Source organism: Periplaneta americana, chromosome 16 (assembly GCF_040183065.1).
Source record: "Periplaneta americana isolate PAMFEO1 chromosome 16, P.americana_PAMFEO1_priV1, whole genome shotgun sequence".
Lineage (NCBI taxonomy): Eukaryota > Metazoa > Arthropoda > Insecta > Blattodea > Blattidae > Periplaneta > Periplaneta americana.
This window is the reverse complement of record NC_091132.1, coordinates 151,737,698-151,750,827: the sequence shown is the minus strand read 5'-3', so window position 1 is coordinate 151,750,827 and position 13,130 is coordinate 151,737,698. Positions and strand designations below refer to the sequence as shown.

Here is a 13,130-nt window from a genome sequence, read left to right as displayed (position 1 = left end):
TGTTCAATATATAATTCGATTTGAAAGGTTTATTCTGTAAAGAGTTGGAGTTTATTTTTCAATTTATTTTATACTCCAGCCGAAGTAAGAAATACTCGTAAAAATTATACACCAACAGAAACCATGCTTAAAAAACCACAGCCTGCCTTTCAAAAATAAATTTTGTTTCAACAATGAATAAGTTTGAGAATTATGTTTCTTTGCTTCGAGTCTGATATGCTTCGTCAGATCGACTTTGATAATACCATCATTGCTTTCTCTGTGAAGAAAGTCCGAAGAAAGTCTTTATAATTCACAAGTAAGATGCATGTATTTTGATTTCAGTAATTTACTGTTTTCTGAAGTCGACCTGGTTGGCGAGTTGGTATAGCGCTGGCCTTCTATGCCCAAGGTTGCGGGTTCGATCCCGGGCCAGGTCGATGGCATTTAAGTGTGCTTAAATGCGACAGGCTCATGTCAGTAGATTTACTGGCATGTAAAAGAACTCCTGCGGGACAAAATTCCAGCACATCCGGCGACGCTAATATAACCTCTGCAGTTACGAGCGTCGTTAAATAAATCATAACATTTAACAATTTGTTTTCTGAATTGTAACATTTCATTTAAAAATAACTTTAACTGAACGTCACCTGTATAATAGCTGTCCATAACCTGTTTGTGGGATTTGGGGACGGCAAAATCTAGCACTGCCTAGGAGCGGCACTATACCTAACTCCGGCTCTGCATAACCTACAGAATACTGTAGAATGTAAATAAAACCATTCCGAAAGCCAATCTCTCTAAGGGACGAAGTGTAAAGCGTTAATGTATTCCATGAAGTTATTTCTATTCACTACATTATACACCAACAGAAATCATGTGCAAAACAAATCAAAATGGTGTTATAGAAGTAGTCCAGTTGGAAAAACCACCAACACAATTATATCGAAAAGTCTCGCTCATTGTCAATTTAAGTCTCTCTTGATGAATGCAATAGCGAGTAAGGCGATCTGTCATATTATAGTAAAGTACGGTGACTTAGTCGTGGCAAGTTATTGAATAGGTTCTTTCAACTGAGGGAGGAAACATCATCTTTCACGGAGGAAGAAGAAAAGTCTGTATCATAAGTGAAGAATGAAAAAATGGATTTATGAACTTGCCTTCTTAATGGAATTATCTGAATGCTTTAAATTGTTTTCTACATGGTAACAACAAGATTATTACACAGTTATATGACAGAGTGAAGGCGTTTAATATAAACCACCTTTAATTATGGAACGTTAGCTAACTAAAAGGATAAGTTACAGCACATTTTTCAATATTAACAACGATATAGCCATACTAGTTTCTTAAGACTTTGGATTTCGAAGAATATATTCACACATCATGACGATCTGCACCAGAAATTTGATTCGAGATTTAAAGATTAGGAAAATTTTCAATTTGATTTTCAATTAGTATTTATAATTATAACTTATTGATTTACTTTACGATAGTGAATTGAAGGATAAAAATCAAAACAAACGAAGTTATCTGACTTTTATATGAACTTTCCATGTCTTAGATTTCCCCGATTGTACAGACATCCTTTTTCGGATTCACGTAGGCCATCTGTGCGAACAGTAATTTTTTTCCTATGATGAAGATAAACAAGCTATGCCATGGAAGCCAATTATCGGATCACAACTAAAAATGTGCTTTCACAGTCACATTATGCACTATACAAACAATAGTTCCAATCGTTGAGAAATTGCTGAGGAAAAAGAGAATTAAACAAATCCCGAAAAATCAGTGCTAATGCCAGTGTTGAGTGGACTGAATGGAGTTAAATTTCTGCATTATTATTCCTAGGAATTTTATGTGTTTTGTTGAACATTTTCCTTAACAGAAGCAGTTTACACATTTACAGTAATTGTCATGCATTGCTCGAATAATCAACATGAAATGTGTATTACATTTCTAAAAGTAATTATAAATTTATTAACTTCTAACTTTGTTGAAAATAGGCTACAATGTTTTTTTTTTTTTTTCAAATTGCTTAAGATAGTTCATTTAGTTATTTCTATTCAGCCCGTATCTTTTTTCCATCAGAAAACAATCATAAACCTATGCAGTAAATTCATATTTTGGTCCCGCCGCTGAACGTCTTACCTGCCCTGCTACGACTTTCCGTGGGCGAGCGGGCAAGGCTTGATGACGACACAGTGCTCTGAGTTGGGGACCAATGATCTATAACTGTGATAATCACAACAAAACCGGCATAAGTAACATTACGAGTTTTGCTGCACATCGGCCAGTTTTTTCTTCCGTGACTGTACCTAAGAGGTTACGTCCATTTTCGGCTTCTCCCCTTCAAAATTTTCTAGAGTTCCTTCAGTGAAGCAGCGTATCCCGGTGTGAGACAAGTGGCAAACAGGCTTGCAGCTCACATATTTAGTTTCTTTCAGTCCCGAACCCCTTGCAAGGACGCGTTTTGCGTACCTTTTAATTTTCTCCTCCCACTTCACCTCTTTCAATTCAATACAGCGCTTTTTCTAAAATTGGTTTATTTCAGAGTTATAAAGCAAAGTAGGGATCACAAATGCAACACAAACAAAACAAAATTAATTCCTCCCGGATTTGAACTAAACAAGGGGATCACAAATTCAATACAAACAACGTAAGTACATTCACCCTAAAACATATTCAAAGTGAGGTTCATGAAGGTCAAGACAGTTGCAATATCGCCGTCGTACTACCTTTGGAATATTGCAGACCTCATTCAATTCATTCCGCACAGTTTCAAGGCCACTTTCAATTCGCTGCTGTAGTTCTAGTACGTTCGGTATTTCGGTACCATACACGAGCGCCTTGAGACGGTTCCGAAGGTAGAAGTCGAGGGGTTAAGGTCTGGTGATCTAGCTGGCCAAGCAACTGGTCATGCACGACCTATCTACTTATCGAGATATGCAACATTGAGATACGCCCTTGCCTCACTACTGAAATAAAAGGGGCAACGTCGTGCTTGAACCATAAGGTGGTTCGTGTATCGAGTGGGACATCATGAAGCAAACCACCAAATTCATGTTCCAAAAATTGTCGGTATACTAGGCCAGCAAGGCGCGGAGATAGAATATGTGGTCCGATTAACTGATTGTCCACCATAACGGCTCAAGTTTTTAATACATAACTCGTCATAATTCTGAAATAAAGCAAGTTCAGAAAAAGTACTATAAGATATTTTACTCTTATTTTCACCTTTAAATTACACACACGAAGTTTGTACAGTGACTTATGAATCACTCGGTATAAGATTATTTTGTGAAAACGGAGTTTGTGCCAACAATGGAAAGAACGTTCCGGAAAGAATTCGCAAATCCTACTGTTCCAAATCTGCGAGATATAATCGAGTATTTATAAGAGATACAGGCTTCTTAATTCATAAGAAAACTTAGCCGCGCCACAAAGTTCTCACTAAAGAAAGATGATGCGAGATTTGTGCTAAGCTAAAATAATCTGCAGTGAAAATCTATCAGACTTATAGCGCAGGATCATGCTGGATGTTGGTGTGTATCTAAATCATCAATAAGAGTCGCAACAGAGTTATTTAAATTAAAGCCATATAAGACAACGCAAGTGCATGAATTGCAATTGGCGAAACTCACATAATAATGAACCCTTGCAAATGGATGTTATAGAGTCACTCCCTATCTACCATAACTAGAATGCCTCTGTCTAAACCTCGAACCGTGTATGGTTACCGACTGTTGAATTCGAGCTTTTATAGCTAATGTTGTGAAACATACTGGTTTATATGAAGGGTTCAGAGTCATAGTGGGCCAAGCGCCATTTATTAAAAACGGAGAAAGCAAGGGTTAAAGATAAGTGAATTCCATAGTTTAAAGAAGATTGACATATAACTTAGTTTTAACGTGTATACTTTATATTACCTGCTATATGTTTCCATTGAATTATGGTAATAACTTCATTTTAACCCTTGTTTTCTACGGTTTTAGTAAATGGCGCTTGGTCTATTATCGTTCTGAACCCTTCATATGATATTGCGATGGGTTCCGTATTTTCATTTTAAAGTAGGTAGGTATTAATTAGAATGTTACACTATATAATCACCTGGAATCTAAGTTCGAAATTAAAAGGTACTAAAGGAGAGACCGAGTATCGAACCATCTCAGGCATTCGAACATTCTTACGAACACATTACGTAGCTCAGAACCATAAAATATCCACTAGAGATTCGCGTATTAGATATGTTTGTTTCTTCACTCAGACACATTGTATGAATTAATGTATCAATCCTTCCAATGAACCAATGTCTATTTGTTATTTTAGCTATTTTCAGTCGCTGCATAAACTAAAATTCCAGCGCCACGAGTTAAAGAATTTCAACGACGAAATTATTGTGTGTTGTGTGTGGTGCCTTTATGAACGGCTTTAATCATACAACCTGTAGTTCAAATATATTTAATTTGATATATTAAGTAATAAATATATAATATTTCATGTATATCACAATTAAATAATAGAAAAGTACAATTTTACCTGTTCCCATTTGAGCATCAGCTGCACTATTCTTTCTTGCATTACGAACTTCTCAATGGCATTATAAAATGACTGTTTGTTTTAAACACGCAGTGAGAAATTAATAACCTGAAAGAATGGAGACTTTCAATTTCAAGGTTAAAATCTCTGAAACAAAGGTGATGACTTTCAGAAGGAAAGCCATGTGCTTTGTAACATAGCTCTAAATGATAAAATGATTGAACAAGTCTCCAGTTTTAATTATGTTGTAGAAACAGGAACTCGACAGTAATAAAAACGGTCAAGATCATAGACACGCGATATGACCACAGATGACAAAAGCGTGTATAAATAAACTTAAAAAAAGACAACAATTATCTTATTTTTAATCTGTCGTGTAGTATTCAAGATGATATGAACAAAATATTAATTAACTTAAACAAATGATCCTTAGCTACAGAAAAAGACATTGAAAACTACTAAGTTCTGGGTGTTGATTGATGGCAATTTATGGATGTGAAAATTTGGAAATGAATAAATTAAATAAAAATGAAATAGAATTAGCTGAAGTAAAATTTTAAGATCGATAGTTGTATTTATCCTCTTACAAGGGATGCTTTCGGACTTTCCGACGAAAATTGCCACGAAACTTTCTGGGCTGAACAAGCATGAGGCCAAAGTAATTGGTGTGAAGTGTGGCATTTCGCAATCTTTTGCTACCCCTGAAACAAGGCATATAAAAGTAGGGTTCGCAACTGTAATGTTTTTAGTCATAGAATGCCTAACATCATCTAACCTGTGAAATATGATACATTTAAATGACGAGATTACGTACAATAGATAGATTTGTAAACTGTCATATACGTACCTCATTTTATCTCATGGTAATGTGGTGTAAGAGGGCAGTGCTGCGAACAAAGTTGAATCTCACACCACGAGTAAATAATGGCGAAACTGCAATCGCAGTCAGGAATGCTATATATGTCAAGACCAGCAAAATTTATGTCCAACACATTACGGAACGGAAGTGGCATATCCTGTGACACGTATCCAGACGCCTTCCACGCATAGCGAAGCATAGGCTGGTACTGTGGTGCACTCAACTGATTGGATATCAAGGAATGCAACTTGAAAATGAAGATCCTATCATGCAGCTTGACGGCATTCCCCTCATCATGACGTATGCTCTCTTCAATGCTTCGCGCAAATAGTTTACTGGCGAAAGAAGTAGACGTCTAGACGCTGACAGTACTTTGTGGTTTTAGGTGGTATAATTTTTGTCTGTAAATTTAAATCCCTGTTTCCAAAGGCTCTGGCCGATAAACCTGTGTCTGTTTGACCAGACCATGAATCTAGCAGCAGAAGCGATGCTTCCTTTAGTTCCGGTTGCAGTACTTTACGCATCCAGGACAGTATGAGAGCTGTTGATATCTTACCACTGGTGTGCAATCATATTCTACATTTGGAGGTTGGTTACGTTGTAATGTTTCGGAAACACGTTTGCCAAATTTACCACCCGCTTCCTGAAAACAGATATAGCCTACAATTTCTTTGCGAGGCGTCCTGACCTGGAAATAAGGACCTGAATGGTGTAGGAGTGAGCAGTAGATGCAACGCTTTCAACAGTTGCTTCAGTTGTCTTTTCCCAGTCATTGATGGTGTCCTATTTAAGGTAATTTCATACTCAAATCGATTGCATTAGCAGAAACGTAGTCCGTAACTTCTCGCACAAACTCCAATGCTCTGGTCCTCACGTCAGTATCAAAAGTAACATCCCGCCTAGTAATGAATCTTGTAATCATGTGTGGTGTTATTTTGTAGCGGCGCTTGAATTGGTGGAGGAAATAATTGCTGGCTTTAAATCTGGGAATGGCCATGAAAATAACTGCTTCTTTCGCCCAGGTCTTTAAATGCCAGTAGTGAATTGCGTTTCCAACATTACACGCATTCCTGAATTTGGTGTACATATGCTCTCGAATGCGAGCATGTTTGTTTTCTATCGTACCACCTCTATCAAGAGCCTTTACTATTTGCCTCACTTTTGCCGGTGATGTCTTGAATTTTCGGGCAGTTGCTGCAACGCTTTTCTTTCCAATCTTGACACTGTCATAAATCCTTTGCATTGTCACTTTAGAGAACTGCTCGTGGATACTTTTCCCTTTGAATTTCGGAGGTGATGGTTCATAGGAGCTGGAACTGGTTGCCGTGTTATTAACTGGACTACCGAGCACATCGTTATTTTCAGATAAAGTGTCCGATGTTCAATCACTACCACACCACAATGTCTGTCCTTCCAACATGTCCATGCCACCACTGACATATTTCTCTAGGATGATAAACAACTCCTGTGCAATTCGATGTATATCGGATGCGTGTTGTCCGCTGGGTAATTCTGTGTCACCTCATTCACTAGTATCTGTACCACAGCATGAGGGTTACAACTCATTTTGATAAACACACAATAGTATACACGCATTTCACCTACATTATTCTTTAACACACAAACAAGCCCATGCCCAGAATCGTACTACCTAGTCACTTACGGTTATACAAAACGTACTTATTTACACAAGGCAGGAGATCTACCAGGCATGCGCATTATCACAAAATGACATCATGTCTCTCAGGTACAGCGTGTTTCATAACTTATGACTACAAACATTACAGTTGTGAACCCTGCTTTTGTACACCTTGTTTTAGGGGTAGCAAGTGATTGCGAAATGCCACACTTCACACCAATTACTTTGGCCTCATGCTTGTTCAGCCCAGAAACTTTCGTGGCGATTTTCGTCGGAAGGTCCGAAAGCATCCCTTGTTAGATAAGAAGAAAGGAATGTGCAGTATATGTAGTTTAAATCAATTATTCGACTTTTACACAGTATAAACGACACCAAGCGCCATTCAATGAAAACTGAAAAAAGCTGTTCAAAGTCATCTTTCATTTAAAAAATGACAAATCGCCTATTTCAAAAAACAGTATTAGAATAACTTTAGGTACATATTTACCTGTTTTACAATTATACTTTATATGAAAGATTCTTCTCTCTTCATAGCTTCTTCAATGAAAAACACTGTTGGTTCTTTTTAAATAAATTCAAATTATATTTCTTTAAAAAGGACCAAGTGCAGTTGACAAGAGTTTCTCGGATGTTAACATATGAATTGGGGAATATAAAATAAATAGATAAAAATGTGCTCATTTAACAGTTACATATGAGAAACTAATGAATACAGCTTTTGAAATTATATACATTAGCACTCATGCATCATCCATTTCGAAGTCTGCATTATTTATAAAACCATCTAATCATTTCAACCTCTGTACTGGAATGAAGTTTCTGATAAATAGAAGTGGAGTGTAAGATGAAGAATACATTAATATCCCCATTTGCATTCCTGGTGGTTGCATAAGTAGCTTCACCAAGTTGTTCATCATGTGTATAATAACACCAATTGAACACAGAGCATTATATTATTTGAACGTATACATCACAGTAAATCAATATATTACTGTATATCGAATTAGTAATCCCAAACTAACCTCATAATCATCTACCGTCCTGTTTTCCAGTAATCTTGATGGTATCTCAAAATATTTATATATTTTATTTTCCTCTTGATTGTTCATCTTCATACTGCACGCCATTTTTACCATGTACCTCTTGACATCCTTCCAGACATATTTATAAGCTATAACTCAAATTCATTAGGCTTAAAACAACTATACGTTATCACTAGTGTTGTGGGATTTAATCGATTAATATAATCGATTAATCGATAAATTCCTGTTTTAATATTAATAGATCAAAAATATTTAATCGAATAATAGAGTCGATTAAAATTAATCGGTTGTAGTTGATATTAATTATTTTGTTAATACAAACTCATACTAAGAATTCCGACAATATTCCTCTCTCGGAAACTGCTTACTTAAAAGCACAATGGTACTGTTATTTTCTAACTGCAAAACAGGTAGTGTAGGGAAAATCTTTGCACATGAACTTCAGAAAGAGATGCAGATATGATGACAGTGACCTAGTCTACCTCTATTGAAAGTCGAAATACAATGCGAAATCCTTATTAAGTTTTATAGTTTTCCAAGAAAACTTCCACCTTGTTGTCAGCTCATCTTCTTAGCATATCAAATACATACTTTCCTGGGATTCGTTCTACTCATCCCTTATAAAATAGCCATGTCTTCACTGTGTGCAAGTGAGAGCATAACTATCTTCTTCTCTTTCTAATATCTGGTAATTCTATTACAGTAGGAGCCAGTATTCTGTTTCGACCGCTGTAGTTTGCAGTTGCAGTTTCTGTACTGAGTTTATATATGAAGGTTGTGTGTTTAGTTTGATAAAGAAATAAAATCAGTTTCCTGTGGTCTGTGAAAAGTTTAAATCCATTATGTCATATTATGAGAATTTGAGAGGTCAACTCGGTGAAAGTTTGGATTTAAATTGAACAATCGTTGAGAAGTGCTTGAAAGAAAAAAGTTTTTCGTGTTTAGTGATGCAGGAAACATTGTTACTAAACGTAGAGCGGCACTTAATTCGGAGCATGTGAATGCACTCAGATGTTTGAAATCATAGACGAAGCAGCATTAACTAGGTGAGTCTTCATACGTTTTGTTATTTATGTTTATCTAAAAAATTCCCGGTGAAATTGGCACAATAAATTATAAGTCTCATAATAAATATGTTAGTAAGTAATTAAAAAAGTTGTTTTGTAATATAACGATACAATATATTATACAGAAATATAACATTTAATACTTATGCTCATCATCGAACACAAGTTAAATTTAACAATAATTGTGTATTACAGTATATTAAAACATTTTTTCAAATCGATAAAAACTCGATTAATCTATTGATTAATCGATTCAATTCAAATAGTTAATGTATTAAATATTTTGATTGATCAAGAGCACTAGCTATCACAATATATTATTTCTTTAAAAGAAACCAACCACCAAAGATCACTTGATTCTATTTAAATAAACGAAGAAATTGATCATGGAATTTGGTTATTGGTTCAAGTACTCGCAGATGGAAGCACAGCCTAGTAGATATCACTTGGTTTCATTTAGTTAAACAATTGTATGTTAAAAATGGCGCTCGTTTTTTTATATAAAATAGCCGCTGAATTGATAAACAAAAAATAAATTTAGTACGAGTATAGCCTATAAAATGGGAATGGAAGACGTCCACCTATTAAAAATCTATTAAACTCAGAACCTAAAGACTACAGAAATAATTAGGCCTAGGCAGATCCAGGTTCAGATACAGGACGTATTCACATGATGACAAAACAGATCAACAGGCCTACTTCTTGCAAAAGACGAATAAAGACTTTACAATTTCTATCATCAGATTTATATCCTGGTACAAATCAGCAGGATATTATTAATAAATAGACACTCAATTTGCTGTTGGAAGTAATTATGTCAGTTGCTTAATATTTAGAAAGAATTTGAATTATCGTTTCCTTTCTATGCGATCTGACCTGTGAATCATGTTGGGATCGATACACTTCTGCTTCATCAAATCGCAGTAGCGGAACCTCTCTCAATTCTAAATTGAGGGACTCGGGCGTAAAAAAAATGGTAACGGATATTTTGGTTAGAAATTAGATATATAGCGTATAATATAGTATCTTACATTGTGCGCCTAATGTAGTAGTTAGTTTCCCAACATTTCAACATATTGCAGGGGTATACAGATTTTACTTTCCTGGTAACTATATAAACTGATGCATTTCCCAACAGGCAAATGGACTGGTCCCATTTTATACTTGTGTTTTGTAAGCATAATAATGTCAGACTAATTATTTATTTTATTTTTAATCAGTGTTGATGATAGCTCTTTCCTCCAGACTGTACAAAGTAAAAAATTCTAATTTGAATCAATAAAACGTATCTCGAAGTGATTGCTACGATTTTGATATGGTTTATTTTGAAAAGTATGTAGCCTGTAGGAACCCTGTTAGTTTCAATAGACAGATAATTTGTCCTATTTTATTTTGCAAATGGCTAAAATATGCACCGATTCTGACTATTATTGAACAATGTCATGGTTAGGAAATGACGCTTTCGAAACCTCTGAGAATTTTTGTTTCCTGAATTTTGTACTTCATTGTTCTGTTATGATTTCAGGACGAGGAAGGGGAGTTCATTTTTCAGCAAGATGATGCAGCACCTCATTTCCACGATCATGTGCTTGAGTAGGTCAGTCAGTGTCTCCCTGAAGCTTGATGAGGTGGTATTCATATCCCTATACTCTGTTTCTGAAATCTGTGGAGTATAAAAGACGAAACAAGTCCTTTGCGCAAGTGGTGCCAGTCCAATGACCGTTCTGGGGGAAAGCATTGTCTGAATAGAATGAGCGTTTGCAGAGAGGGGATCATTTCTATCCGAACTCAAGTCGCCACAGCGCATCTTACTCCTTAGCAGTTGGGAACCGATGCAGCCCATTTGCTTGATTTCAGAAACTAAGTTTAGTCCTCTGTGACTTTTTCATTTGGACTACGTAAAGGACATTGTTTACGTTCCTCCTTTAGCCAATATACTGCCAGGAACTACGGCGTCGCGCACAGCTGCAGTGCAGTTGATAGATAGCGACACGCTGCGCAGAGTATGGGAAGAATTGTTTAAATGTATGCCCTGTGACCAGAGATTGAAATATTGAGAACTATGTGGTACCAAATAAAACTTGGAGAGACTGCCTGCCTATTGGCAATTATCAGCGCTAGGGTATGCTGAAATTAACACATTGCACATGTTCATGCCTGCAGATCTGCGTGAACGGAATTCCATTCACTACGTACCGTCACCGCATACAGCCTAACAAAATAACCAAGGCCTATATCTCCGGTGACATCACACTGCTCGGCGTGTTGCAGCACTCCAGCGAGAAGGCGCTTTCGCCCCACACTACCTACTGCGTAAGTGATAAGACTTTATCAATATCATAATCTTGAATCGGTCATTTCAGAAAAGGGATGAGTCACAAAAAAGGTAAATTTTTCAGGAACAGCAAAAAATATCGTTCATAAGGTTAACTAGTCTGTGTAATATTGGTATGTGTCAAAAATAATATCAGTGGGGATAGTTTACGTAGTGTGAATTCAATTTTGACATCTTAGTTCTTGAAAAAAAAATGATTGACTTATGACCTTTCTGCAATGAATATTTTTTTTTTTCTCAAAGAAAATCCTTACCTCATTTCACTAGAGCGAGTGTCCATTCTTTTGCTTTCCTGATTTTTAATAAGAAAAGGCTGCTCTATAAGACCACAAAAGCTGGTAGTCGGGCTCCCAATAGTTTGGGAGTACCGGTATCAGTTTGTATAAGATTGAAAGTCAATGGGATTGTTGCAGCACTAAGGGTAAGTGGACTTCAAACTTCAGAATTAAAAATAATCTATTTTCATAGACATCCCCCTAGATATAGATAACATGGACAACCGACTTTATGGTTAGCACTTCTCTCATGTTCATAAGGCGGTATATATGGCTTGTATGTCTTTAAAAATGCAAGTAGTAGGCTATTAATGTTAAAAGGAGAAGAGTTCGGCCGGTGCCGTGAATGGAGTTCCGGTATATATCAAATGAAAAGAGCGCGCAGAGCTGAGAAGTCCCGGATTCGATTCCCGGTGCCGGATTTTCTCAAATCAATAGATATGTACAATATGGCCACTCATAGTCATTGATTATTCAATGAGGACGGCGAGGCCTCATATATGAATATATGCATCAATTTAATTTCGTTTTCTGTCTTCGCAGAAAACCTCATAACTGTGACGACCAGGGTGCGAATTAAATTTTCTGATCTGATGAGGGGGTATAGAATCCTAGATAGATAATACCATACATAAAATTATTATTATGCTCATTCTACACGGCTCAACGGTTGGTCGCACTGAGTTGCTTGTCTTGCATCTTGGTCATCCCGGTTCACACGAGCGGAATATCTGCGGAACGGCAACCTCGCGGCGGCCGCACCATTTTCTATGGCACACTAATTTAAATGTAGCAGTTCACACAGGACGGACAGTCTGCGGCAGCGGAACGTCTCCGCATGTCAACCGCATCGCCCATAGCGAAACTGATGCCGCACGGTGTCCGCAAGTTCGCTATGGGCTATTGAATTATATTGTATCATTCACATAAGCGGACGCGGCAGTTGGGCGGCGAGTGTCCAGACGACATATCTTGGCTTTAATGAGAGCAGGACTCGATACCTTATGTATGCTTTGGCCCATTGTGTGTCTGTAGGCCTATATGCAATGATTGTCCAAATCTGACAGGTGACCTGAGTGACATTCGTGAATCTGATACTGACAGGTGGGCCAGCCTGCATCAGTCCCTAATAGAGCTAGGTACCATTTCACGGACAAGTAGCCTGATAAGTCTCAGGGGCCGGAGTCCCAACCCCTTCCTGTCATCGTCGGCTGACAGATAGGCATTCTATATGAGCCCCAAACCCTTCCTATATCAGCATCGGAAATCCGTAAACCCTTTTACTATTGCAAATGATAGATGAGGGGGAAGTGGAGAGTGTTGGTGGAATGATAGAGGGAAACGGGAGTACCCCGAGAAAACCCCTCTGTAACGTCTGCTTGAGTCGCAGTCGA

The 13,130-nt window shown here is 37.1% G+C and overlaps 2 protein-coding genes across 3 annotated transcripts in view; one reads left to right on the top strand and one right to left on the bottom strand.

Moving 5' to 3' along the window:
• LOC138691346 (zinc finger protein 665-like) overlaps window positions 1-13,130 on the bottom strand; it is a 474,208-nt gene that overhangs the window by 158,826 nt on the left and 302,252 nt on the right. The window lies entirely within an intron of this gene.
• LOC138691347 (32 kDa beta-galactoside-binding lectin-like) overlaps window positions 1-13,130 on the top strand; it is an 84,542-nt gene that overhangs the window by 46,452 nt on the left and 24,960 nt on the right. Inside the window, exon 7 of one of the 2 annotated variants that reach the window (XM_069813240.1) lies at window positions 11,290-11,439. The exons of the other annotated variant lie outside the window; for it this stretch is intronic. Coding sequence (XP_069669341.1) covers window positions 11,290-11,439 — 150 coding nt within the window. The remainder of the gene's footprint in view (window positions 1-11,289; window positions 11,440-13,130) is intronic. 2 annotated transcript variants of the gene reach the window in all.